The sequence below is a fragment of the Argentina anserina genome, chromosome 7 (genome assembly GCF_933775445.1).
Source record: "Argentina anserina chromosome 7, drPotAnse1.1, whole genome shotgun sequence".
Lineage (NCBI taxonomy): Eukaryota > Viridiplantae > Streptophyta > Magnoliopsida > Rosales > Rosaceae > Argentina > Argentina anserina.
Window position 1 is genome coordinate 12413523 of NC_065878.1, and position 12865 is coordinate 12426387.

Here is a 12865-nt window from a genome sequence, read left to right on the forward strand (position 1 = left end):
TTATTTTTTTTAGTTTACTTAGTACCGTTTTTTTAGTTTATTTGGTACATATTGAAGTATAATTTTATAAATTTTATTGAAAATAAGCAAATCCGATAAAACCGATATATCTCTGATATATCGTTTTATCCCTCGACCGATACGATGTTTCGGGAGAATTACTATTCTACCATTGTGTGTGTCTTAACCTAATAGGTTTCCTATTAGAAGATATATTAGCATTTTTGTAATAGATTAGGATTTCGAATCCTAAGGGATTGTGGTTTTGTAATGTCTATATATAGACCCTCATATCATTTAATAAAGATACAGTTATTTCATCCTGCATCATTTACATCTTTTTTCTACATACTTAACCCTACTTCGAATTATTAATTATATATTCAACATACACACACATTCAAATATAGTGTGTTGTGTACAATGTTCGAAATATCGGATATATCGGCTGATATATCGCCGATATTTCGAATCCGGTACGATAAGGGCATATCGGTCAAAATTTATCGGTCAATGTATAAATGATGGTCAACGGTCAAATATTGGTCAAACATTGATTTTTTTTTCAATTTTTGTTTAATTTTTTATTATTTATTTCCTCTCTTTTTGTGAAAAACTTATATTTTTTTCTTCATTTTTTCATATATATTTTTAATTTATATATATTTTAAATATATATGATGAATTTCAAGTCTAAATAATCATTCTTAAATACCTATTTCTATTATTAGATGTCGTTCGTATACTTTAATTGTCACAAAATCAAGTATTTATTTTCTTTAGTTTACTTAGTACCGTTTTTTTAGTTTATTTGGTACATATTGAAGTATAATTTTATAAATTTTATTGAAAATAAGCAAATCCGATAAAACCGATATATATCGATATATCCCCGATATATCTCCGATATATCGTTTTATCCCTCGACCGATACGATACCGATAAGCGATATTTAGACCATTGGTTGTGTATATATATATTTTTATATGTATACATTGTTGGAGGAGGAACGAAATTAGAATAATAACGACGTAATGGAACAGAACGTAACCGTTTATTGATTGATAATGTGACCTATATATAGGCATTACATAACCACAATCCCGTAGGATTCGGAATCCTAATCTATTACAAATATGCGAATCTATCTCTAACATGAACCTAATAAGACTAAGACATACACAATGGTATAATAGTAATTCCCCCGGAACAAACATTTATTTTTAATTTTCAATATATTTATTTATATTTTTCTAATATCTTTTAACATATCATATCACATAAAATAATAAATATATAAATTAATAACATGTTTCGAACAAAAAACATTGTAGCAAGTGTTCTACTTAAGTAAATTTATTAATTTATTTCATTATTAAATATGAATAAATATATAATGACAATAATGCCCCTCACACTACCAAAATTCATGACTTAAACGACAACGACATTTCGTCACCTAAGATCTTATTTTCGTCATCTTAAGTCATTAGGCGATGAAATTTTCGTCATCTAAGTTCCGTCAACTAACTGTTGTCACCCACGATGAAATTTAGTGTTTCGTCACCTAAGTACAGTGTAAGACAACAAAATGACTCTTGTCGCCTAATAAATAAAGTGACAAAAACGACAAATTAGATTAGTCACAAACCTCATTAATATATATATTTTTCTGAAATTAATTAAAGAAATCTATTTTTCGTATTAATATTTATTAAATTTAATCAGATTTTTTAGTACATCAATTAAGTTTATTAACCTTAATTGTCCTTAATCACCACCACCACGATGTCGTAGCTCACCACGTTGAAGTCGATAGCGTTGAAACCACCACTACCTTTCCCGAGTCTCCTCCCTCCGGTCCTTCACCATCATCGTCCTCGAAGTCTCCACCACCCCTTTCCTCACTGATCTCATTCCTCCAACCATGCCACCTCTACTACCACGTCAAGACCTCAATCTCGACTTATCCGCTCATAACCCAGAGACGAAGACACTACAGTTACTGGTCTTAATTTCAAGGAGATCTCAACAGCCCCGACGAGATTCATATCCACATTGATGAGCGTCTTCTCCACCAAGCTCTCTTTGGAAGCCAATCCATCAAAGAAGAAGGATTTGGCTTGGTTTTAAACAAATATGAAAACATGGGAGTAGATCTGGAGAGAGATGTGAAGGAAAGAAAAGATCTGATGGAAAGAAAGAAGTGAGAATGGAAAGAATTAAGAGATGGTTTTCTAGACGATCTTGGGGAAGGAAAAGGAAAAGGTATCACTTTGGAGAATCGGATGGACATAAATGGTAGTTGGCTGTGTAATCAACGGTGGAAATATATTTAATAGGGGTCATGCGGATCACTGACATGGCAATGAGTATTAGGTCTATCATATATATGCTAAGAGTATTAATTGATGGGTAAGAGCTAGGAAACACGGAAACGTGCATACACCCACGTTTCCCGCTTCCGAAGCAGAACCACTCTGGAACCACTCCGGAAACGTCCGGAAACGCTCGGAAACGCGCCGGAAACGCCCGGAAACGCCCGGAAACGTTCGGAAACGTGTTTCCAGAAAAATGAGTTTTGGAAACGCGGTGGAAACGCAAGTTTCTGAATTGGAAACGCGGTGGAAACGCGAGTTTCCAAAAAATAAAGGTTTTTTAATGTTTTTTTTATTTTAGATTTTGAGTTACTTAAATTAAAAATTTGTTATTATATTTATTTTTTTGTATAATTTATATATATTTATAATTTTTTTTTATTTTGACGTTTCCAAAACGTACCCGCTTCCTAAATTTTTTGAAAAACACGCTTCCGCGTTTCCAAACGTTTCGCTTCCACGTACACGTATCCGATTCCGTGCAACCTAGGGTAAGAGTATTAATTGACATGGCAACGTTGTAATCAAATTTTCCTTATATATTGATCCATACGTATTTAATTTTTTTGTTAACACATGCTAAATCAAAGTAACATTTGATTTGTTTCTAAACAAGTCTTTACCAATTTATGAACATTCTTACTGGATTGAAATATAATTAAACTTCTCAATTTATATTAATTACTACAGGGCATCTTCTTAATAAATGAAATAATTCTCACACATACTATTAATTGGCGAGGATCTGAAAATTATTATTTTCCATAAACATTCAAATGAAGCAATGAATTAAAATTCACCAGTATCAATCATAATATATAACTTTATTATTATTTTGTCATAGTATACCATACATATTGACCAATGTCGATCACTATGCAGGTTTAAGATTATTTGTTAATATGCTACAATATTGAACCTTAATGAAATGTAACAGAATTAGTGAACCTTCTAAATTTATAACTTTGTTGAAATAGTTTTTGTCCAGAAATCTTAAATTAAGTGATCTTTGTTGAAATAAGTTCGTCATCTAAGAAAATTAACTCGTCGCCTACGTAGCACTAAGATGACGAACTATAAGTTTGTCATCTAAGTGCTAGTGTTTAGATGACCAAAAAAATTAATTCGTCGGCTTAGTAACCATCTTAGACGACAAAAACCAATTTCGTCGTCTTAGTTCACCCACTTAATGACAATACCACTTTTCGTCGTCTAAATTCCACTAAGGTGACGATTCATTTTACTTAGGTGACGAAACTAATTTCGTCGTCTTACATTTTCTTAGGTGACGAAGATTTTTCGCAGTTGTCGCCTAAGTTACTTTTTCTGGTAGTGTCAAATGCATGACACGTGACTTAAAATTAGATGGAAAACATTAAATTTAACTGATATGGTGCAAATCGGCAATTTTTACCAAGTTTAGGAGGTAAATTGACTTAAATACAAGTTCATGATGAAAATTGACAATTATGACCAAATTTGGGGTGCAAATCGGCATTTTTGCCTATATTTTTATGCATATTTGTTTCAATGTGTTAATACATATGCATATACACATATATATAACACCCTATATATAAATCATCTACCCAAAATATAATATGAATATATAATTTGCACTAAATATATTGTGTAATTCTAATAAAATTCATATTGAAATTGTATTTTATTTATGATAATGTTTATTTCTTTGCACAGTTGCACTAATTAGTAAATTAAAGAAAGTCAAAAGATCTAAATATGGAAATAAAATATATTAAGATATTAATTACATTCATGAGATCCTTGTAATTAATTAAAGAGGTAAGAAATTATCATTAAGAAATCAAATTTAATTAAGGGAAAAACAAAGTCAAATATAAAGAACAAATTATAATCATTAGATATTTTTAAAATAAATAATAATAATTAGATTTGAAAGGATTTGATAGTCTTTTTACTTAACAATTATGTTGCATTGTTTTAAAAATGATATAATGTATCTAAGTGACTAGACTTGACACATAGGATTAAAACCTCTTTAAGGCCTAAATTTATGAGGCTCTATATCTGTGATACCCCGAATTGTCGGGTTTAAAGTCGTATAATTCTTGTACATTACTAAGCTTGGCAATTTGAGCAAATTCACATTTTTACGTCTTCTCGTCGATGTCTTGCGAAACGAAACTGATTTCGGAAATTTAAGTTGAAAAAACGTTACGTTTTCTGTGGCTCGAGAGTTGACTTTTATTCCGTCGCTCGTCTCTGAAAACTTCCTTCACAGAAGTTGTAGAGCTAGACGATACGACTTCGTAAACATGCGTCTCACTTTAATCGGACGTCGTATGAGAAAGTTAATATCAACGGAAGTTAGTTTCCAAATTCGGAGTTGTATGAATGGAAATTTTTTGGAAAAACCTAATTTCCCAAAAAGGAAACCCCCCCCCCCCAGCTCTCTCTCCCTCCCCCCGACCCTCCCTCATCAAATTCACCACCGCCGATCTCCCACCTCCGACCACCGTGGCCTTCACCGCCAATCCCAAAACCACCGCACGGTTGGCTACTCCGAACCTTAGACGCGACACACCGCCTTGAAGCCAGATCGGCAATTCAAAATTTCTGCAAATTTCGCTGCCGCCTAAGCTCCGTCTCAGGCGACACAAGAGCTTGGGACCAACTTCTTTCCACCGATCCTCACCTCTGGTCTCGTTTGTAAGTGATTGGGAGCTCAAATCGCGCCACCATTTCGTCTTCCACGATTTCACCCACCATCGGTATCTTAGGCATCTCTGGTGACTTCCCGGCGGTTCTAGGGTCTGATACAAGTACGAAAACATCTCTCTCCGTGTGATCTACATTTAGGTGTTGATTGTGTTATGATTTGACGCAGTGTGGACGGAGGAGTCGGTGGTGTGCGTGCCGCTGCCTAGGGCGGCGCGTGGGAGGAAGTGGGGTGGTAGAGAGACGGCGTTAGACCGTGGGAGGAAGCAGGTGGGAAGAGGGGTGAAATTGGTGGCGGCGCGTGAACAATAATTTCATGAACATTGTTTGAGGAACAGTACTTTTACTAACATTGTTTCATGAACAGTAATTTAGCTGTAATGAATAGTCATATGTAATTTTACGTATCGTTCTCTAAGCACGTTATTATGCTATTACCGACGAAACGAGTGAAAGAATCACCCTCGGTGTCGTTGAAGTTGCACATCGTTATAGCCCGAAGATTCAGGGTACTCTGTAAGATAGAGCGTTACTAAAAGAATTATTATTTACTGATATTTACATATTTACACGAGATAAATTGTCTGATAGAGGAGTTTCTTTATAAATTCCTATGAAAACAAAATATAATTATATACATGTGACCATCTTTATTGCACACACACTCATATAGAAACATAAAACAGAATTACGTTATCTCAATCCTAGCAACCTAAAACATGTAAGTAACATAATCGAATCAACTCCTTAGATGAAAATAGTCTGCCGCAGCCAAGTAAATATCTAAATTCTTCCAAATTTTCTTAAGTATTAGCCCAACGTACCCAAAATACAAAGATATATTTCATGCAAAAACAACCATACACAGTCAAGTTATCACATGAATCATTAAGCATGAAGAAATAAAGTTGAAAACATGTAAATATATGAGTATAGCACTACACAGCCAAATACCATATACTAACATGCTATCTATAACCCTCTACCAATTAACTCATGCTAACCCTACACAGCCAAACATAAGCCATGGTACATAGAATTAAGCATCAGAGTCATAGATATACGACTATGAACATACATGAATCACATTACTAGAAAATCATATGATAACATAAGCACACAGAAAACACACACATCTAGACTAAATTATCAAAACAAAACAGTAGAAACAAAAGGAATAAGATGATGAAAGTCATAAGATTGAATTGACAATACAATGAAGAATTCATAGAGTTACACTTTTTATTTGTCGAAACTCCAAGCACAACTACTATGATACACAGGAGGATCACGACTAAGGAGAAAGAAAAACCTAAACTATTATGGAGTAGAGAAAGAGAGGCAGGAGAAGGAGAACTGGTGTGGCAAAAAGGAGGTCCCCAACTCCTTAATTAAGTCTCTTATATATAGGGAAGAAACCCTATAAAGTTGAATTACTTTTGGCCCTCTTTGAGCAGATGCTAAAGTGATCCAAGGGCTTGAATTAACTTATTTTTCTGTCTATAATTGATGCTCAGAAAAACCCCAGTAGGAGCCCAATTCGTGACTGACACATTCTTTCCTTTCTTGACTATGATTGCTTTCTTTTTTTTATTCTCGAACAGTTTGACCTCTGCTCAGTAAATCGAGCATAACTTCCTCCAAGTATGCTGTCTGCTATGATCCGTCGAAGTTAACTGTTATGCAGAGGCATAATACTGATTTTGGATTTTATTGCTCTTTTTGGTCCTTTAAACACATATTCCTCTTATTTTGTTCAAATGTACATAAAAACAGTAAATTAAGTCAAAATGAACATTATTAAGAGAATAACTAAACTAAATGAGAGAGATAACATATTAACAACCCGCATTATATGTTTCTATCAATTGTGACATTTCATCACAATATTCATAGCTTTTTAATTTGATCAATGCTCTGCTTCACCAATTTTGAAACTCAGAATCATAACAAAAAAAAAGAACTGTTTATTTAAAATGAAAAAGAGAGAACCTTTAAGGTTTAGAGAGAAGCAAACTCGCCAAGAGCATGAGCTCTGCCAGTAGGAATAGAGCACCAGCTTTGAGGAAGCTTCTGTATTTTTCTTCACCAAAATATAAACCCAACAACTTCATCATATTCAAGTGAAAGACAAAACTAGTTAATGATATGATGGGAATGTTGGTACCTCTGGAGCTTGCTGGGATCCATGGATGGGTTTGGGTGTGGAGTCTCAGACCTGACCCGAGAAGTGAAGCATCTGGTGAAGCTGTGGTTGAAGTGGGCTCTCTTCTTGGAGGTTTGGAAGATGGAGGAGACAAGGGAGTGAAGATGATTGGGGTTGTGGTAGAATTTCATTTTGTCTGTCTTTCGGACAAGGAATTTTGATGCAGGAAAGGATTGAGTAAATTAAATTAGAAAAATATAAAGGCAAGGAAGTGACGAATAATTAAAAATAATAATTTGAAAATAGGTAATTCGCGCATTGTCTAGCTGCTGAAATATTTAAGAAGATCATCTTTTGGACTTTTCGGGTTGTTCGTACGAAATTGCATATTTTAATTTGCGAATCAGATTTCAGCAGATTTTGACCAGAATGTCAGTCAGATTTAAGCCAAATAATGACGTTTCACTATTCTGAATCGGCTTTTAGTATTTTAGGCTAGTTTTATTTTCCTTTTAAAACTCTATTATTTAGGTTTCTTTGTTTTCTTTTTAATTTGGATTATTTAGGTTTCAATGTTAGATTATGACTTTGATTTTGTTTAGGTTATTGATGCATATATAAGCATCATCTTTCTTTATATTAGGATAACTTTTATATCAATAAACCTTTGAGTTTTCTCAATTATCCTGATTGATTATAGAACTTCTTGTGAATTCAATAAACCCTAGTCTTGTGGATTCAAGGCTGTCGTTGGTAGATTCCAACAGGTTAGTTCTGCTGCATCAGATTTTTTGTCGTACTTGTGTACCCGGGTTGAAATAGCTTCCGAACTGATAAGAATCTGACATGTTAGCAATGCTAATCATTTTCCAGTTAACTAACCACAATCGAGTATAACTACTAACCAGGCACATAATTTTTCAAGTATGTGAACATGACTCGTCAGTAATAAATAGCAAGTACTTGTTTTACTATTAACACCATACAACAAAGTTTAGATGAGTTTTCGTCATGGCAAATTCGAGAGATTTTTGGACAGTAAAAATGCACTGCCGAACTCGGTGATAGTGGGCCGGGCCGCGCTCATTGCCGACCCTTGCTCTCCCGCGCTGGTCTCCGCTATCATTACCGGACCGTCACCGATATTTCCCCTCGCAAACCGCCACGTCACCACAACCCCCGCACCCTTTTCTTCTCTATTTAAGCCGATCCTAATTATTTCTAGGGCTTTACAGAGGTTTCTCTTCCACCCCTGTAAACCCTAAACCCTGGCTTTAAATTCTACAGCTCTATAATTCTATATCCCAATTTGGCAATTTCACAACCCACTTCTGATTGAGCTCAAACTCTTTTCTTTGCTGAAGAAAAATGGCTTTCTGGGGTGAGTTAATTTAAATTTTTCTGCAAAAAAAAAATCATAATGTAAATGTGATTGGAGAAAAGTAGAAAAGGATGAAAGTTATGAACTGGGTTGCAGTGATTGGAGCTGATGACTTTTCAGAAAATCAAAGATTGCTTTTTTTTTTGTTCCATTTTGAACTGTTTTGGCTCTCTATCTTGTCTTTTTCTCAGCATATATTTTCATCAGTTTATGTGTTTGTTTTGATGGGTTTTTGATCTTTATATGTGGGATTTGATTGTTTCAGGGATTGAAGTCAAACCCGGAAAGCCGGTTACTCATAAACCTGGGGACTCCAATGGACGGCTTCACATTTCAATGGTAATACTCCATGTGCATCGTTTTTATAAGCTTGAACTCTTTATTGATCCATAGATTGGTTTTCGGCTGTTTCTATAGATCGAATAGACATCTGAATTGGAATAGGAACCGTGTGATTTGGGGTTTAAATGAATTTCATGCGTCTGCTTTTGATATTTGAATTGATTTTTGAGTACCTTGAAGCTGGTTTTCATAGTATGGATCATTAATGTGAATACTGATGTGCACAGGCAACATTGGGGTTGGGGGCTGCAACCCAAAGAAGCATACTCCAGTGTAATGTAGGAAACAAAAGTCCGGTTTATCTGTGCTGTTTGTATCCTGAGAAGACCGAGTGCTTGCAACTGCATTTGGAATTTGATGAGGCTGTTGAAGTCATGTTCTCGGTTCTTGGTCCGCGAAGTGTTCACCTGGCTGGCTACTATATAGGCGACCGCCGATCGTACAATCCAGATGAATCGTATCCTTTTGTTGAACGATGTTATTGTTTATGGCTTTATTTTATATTTTCCATTTCATTTCTCACTTCTTAGTATTTGTGTCTTAGATTCTGTTTCAAAATGTATTAGTTGTTGGGCAAAGAGAAGAAGATAGTATGGGATTTTGTTGGTTGTATACATTTCAATAGATGGAGAACCAAGAGGCCAGTAGTTTTCTTTTGTCTGAATGTCAGGATTTAATTTTTTCAGACATCAAAATTTTTGCCTCCCATCCTCAGCTTTTCCTACAGTCACATAGGTGGTTTTCATTATCATAAATGAAACTCTTCATTTTTCCTTTACAACGGTCTAGAGAATCATTTGGAGAAGATATTGCTGACTCAGATACACAGAGATCTGTTAACAGTGAAGACGAAGAGTATGATGACAGTTTCATTGATGATGGTGATCCTGAACTTTTCCCCTCTACTCTTTTATCTGACACTACAGGTATGAATAAAAAATATGTGATTCCCTGAATTCAACACAAAATGAGTACATTATTTCAAATAATAGTTGATGAAAGTAAGCCTACATCACTCTACTGATCTGTGTTGAAGATGATATTTACTTGTTTCGCTAACTTGGGATAAGTGGTGTATATAACCATTGTGACCTTCAGGGTTCTCTGCATCACTTTTCTACAAGTTACTGGCTCATCTTTGCTTTTGTTGAGTCACCTTGTCCTTAAGATGACCTCCTTGGTGACTTGAAACATTGTTTTAAGCTGTGAACTTTATTTGTATGTGCAGATTCTGATTCTGGTTCTGAAGAAAAGTTTTTGGCTAATAAAAAACCTCAGAAAGGGAAGGAGCCGTACAGACGACGTAGAAAGAAGTACCTAATAAGTGAGTCAGAAGGTGAAAGTGAACATGAGGATGATAACAACCGCCCGATTTCCTCTTTGTTCAAGTCAAGATCATCCACTGATGAGAATGCAACACAGGAATTGGAAGAAAAAGGTGACAAGGGAACTGTTGACACCAGCAGCAAGAAGGCAGTGGATGATTCTGCTACTGAATCAATTAGACATGCTGATGATGTACCTGTAGATGGTCAATTTAAAAGGTATACCCACTTAACTGATAATAAGGGAGTGCTGCTTGTGGGAAACTGTTTCTCAAACATTCCTTCAAGACATGCGGATAAGTTTTGAAGACGTCAATGCATATTACCACTGGGGGAGTTTGGTCTTATAAAATTTGATTGATCTATTGAATTATTGATCCATGTTTCAGCAACTTTAACTGCAGGCAATCAGACCTCCCAATTGATCTATCTTCTAAAGAAGACCTTGATAATGGGGGAAAACCAAAAAGGAAAAGAAAAGAACGGCCTCAGGAGGAGAATAAACTTGGAGTTGATATCCTTAAAAAAGTGGACGAAGCCCATAAAGACAAGGGAAAAGCTGAAACTAGGAGCCACAATAGGTGAGTCATTTTTCTTTTCTTGCCTCACATCTGGTATATTCTAACTGACGATAATGTATGGTTGAGGAATCTAGTGAAGATGATGTTGTTTGGTCTTGATTTTCGTTAAATGTGATCGAGCAGCGAAGCTAGAATGCCAGATAACTTATCATTGCTTTCCACGGAGGTTGGCCATGGAAAAAGTGATAAACCGAAGAAGAAAAGGAAGAAGCGGGTGGATGAGAAAACAGCTGAGGTTATCTTTACAGATCCTGGTAATGATGTAAAAGAGAAGGAGGCAAAGGCAGACTTCTGCTTGGAACCACCAGTCAAAAGTGAACAGAATCAGAAGTTAGCCAACGATGAGTGAGTATTGTTATGTTCTTTTGGAACTTTTCCTATATAAAATACTTTGAGGAACATGATCTCTTACTTCAGTTTTGTCTCATTGTCACAAGACATATTAGTCTGGTCCCCACATGGTCTGAAAATATCTATAATATGCACATCCGTTAAGCCTCTTTGCATATGCACTGAGCCTCTGAGGGCATTCTTTGACGCTCCCTTCAACCACATGCATGCACACCTAAATATTTGATCTTACCAAATATTGCAATTACTTCCATGGTCACCATTCATCATTTATTTGTTGTCCATATCATCTCCTAAATAAAGTAGGCAGCTGTGAATCTTCCCCGGAAAACAATTGCAATATCTATGCTAGAAGTATAGATTGTATGAGTAAATGTGCCTCCTTGCCCGCGTGATTTTGTGACAAATTTGTTAACTGATTAAGTACCAAATTTCCTCCTTCATTTGTTAATTCAGGATATTAGGCCACAACTCCCTTGTTGAGCTGAATGAAAAGAAAGTCAAAAAGAAGAAGAAAAGCAAAACTCATTCACATGAAGAGATGGTCAACACGGATATAGCTCTCTTGCTAGTAGAAGAGAAGAACACATCTCCTGTAGAGATTGAAGCCAATAATGTCAATGCCAAATCATCTGAAGTTAGAACCTTCCCCAGTGGATTACACATTGAGGAGTTAGAAGCAGGAGAACCTGATGGCAAAATTGCAACCTCTGGGAAAAAGGTTTGTCCTCTGAAGTTGTTCTAATTGACAGAAATTATAATGTTGCTTTTGTGACCGTAATGTATCAAGGGCTAACTTTAGTTGGACATTTTTGGTACAGAAAAAATAATGAAATTGCTCTGTTTGATTTCAGATCACTGTTCATTATGTTGGCAAGTTGAAAGAGAATGCAGGAGTAGTTGAATCGTGTGATTGTGGCCCTCTGTTAAAGTTCCGCTTAGGTATAACCATATTGAGATGCAACACTATTACCGAGATTACTTTTTCCTTACGTATGTACTGCTTCTTGCAGGTCGGGGAAGAGTTATAGAGGGTTTGGATGCTGGTATTGATGGTATGGAACTTGCTTCGGAAGTCCAATACTGTTCTTACATTGTTGCTTGTGTTCGTCCTATCTTTATTATTTGAGAATGATACACATGAATGATTCTCAGGTATGCGAGTTGGTGGCAAACGAAGACTTGTTATCCCACCTATAATGGCGTATGTTGATACTTTGGCTGAATACTTTTGTTCCATTGCTTTCTTTCTGATCTAACTTTGTTATGAATGTTTTGCAGTTATGGGAGCAAAGGTGGCAAAGATATACCACCAAACTCATGGCTGATATACGATGTTGAGTTGGTGAAAGTTCACTAATTGATTAGCCCGGCTGTATACTACCTTTTGCATTTTCGTGCGCAAATTGTTTTGAGATTTTCATTCTCATCAATACAAGAGGAAATGACATCAAAGTCGGTAGAGTTTTGAAATGTGAGATGTGGCAACAGCCTCAACACTGTAATACAGGATCTTACAGAGCTGAGCTTTTTGGCTTCTTGTTTTTTCATTGAGCAACTAAAAATTCCCAAAATGTTGGTCTTTGGAACATTAGCTCATTACGTTGCTGAAGTAAAAATGCCCGATTAGCAGTATGGTTTGGATGCAAGCCCTTATGAGT

General features: G+C 35.6%; 1 protein-coding gene across 1 annotated transcript; it reads left to right on the forward strand.

Annotated features, from left to right (window-relative positions):
* The first annotated feature begins 8467 nt into the window (after nucleotides 1-8467).
* LOC126802493 (peptidyl-prolyl cis-trans isomerase FKBP43) lies at nucleotides 8468-12741 on the forward strand. The gene is made up of 12 exons (XM_050530135.1): nucleotides 8468-8605; nucleotides 8871-8944; nucleotides 9175-9404; nucleotides 9737-9873; nucleotides 10176-10491; nucleotides 10677-10853; nucleotides 10977-11198; nucleotides 11661-11925; nucleotides 12059-12146; nucleotides 12218-12259; nucleotides 12360-12408; nucleotides 12486-12741. Exons 1-12 carry the CDS (start codon nucleotides 8593-8595, stop codon nucleotides 12562-12564), a joined length of 1692 nt encoding a protein of 563 aa, XP_050386092.1. The 5' UTR covers nucleotides 8468-8592; the 3' UTR covers nucleotides 12565-12741.
* Nucleotides 12742-12865: the final 124 nt, after the last annotated feature.

Excerpts from the sequence above, each read along its gene's own strand:
- LOC126802493 (XM_050530135.1), top strand. Across the intron at positions 12,147-12,217 it reads TCTGTTAAAGTTCCGCTTAG|GTCGGGGAAGAGTTATAGAG; the intron begins GTATAACCATAT and ends TGCTTCTTGCAG. Across the intron at positions 12,409-12,485 it reads GTTATCCCACCTATAATGGC|TTATGGGAGCAAAGGTGGCA; the intron begins GTATGTTGATAC and ends AATGTTTTGCAG.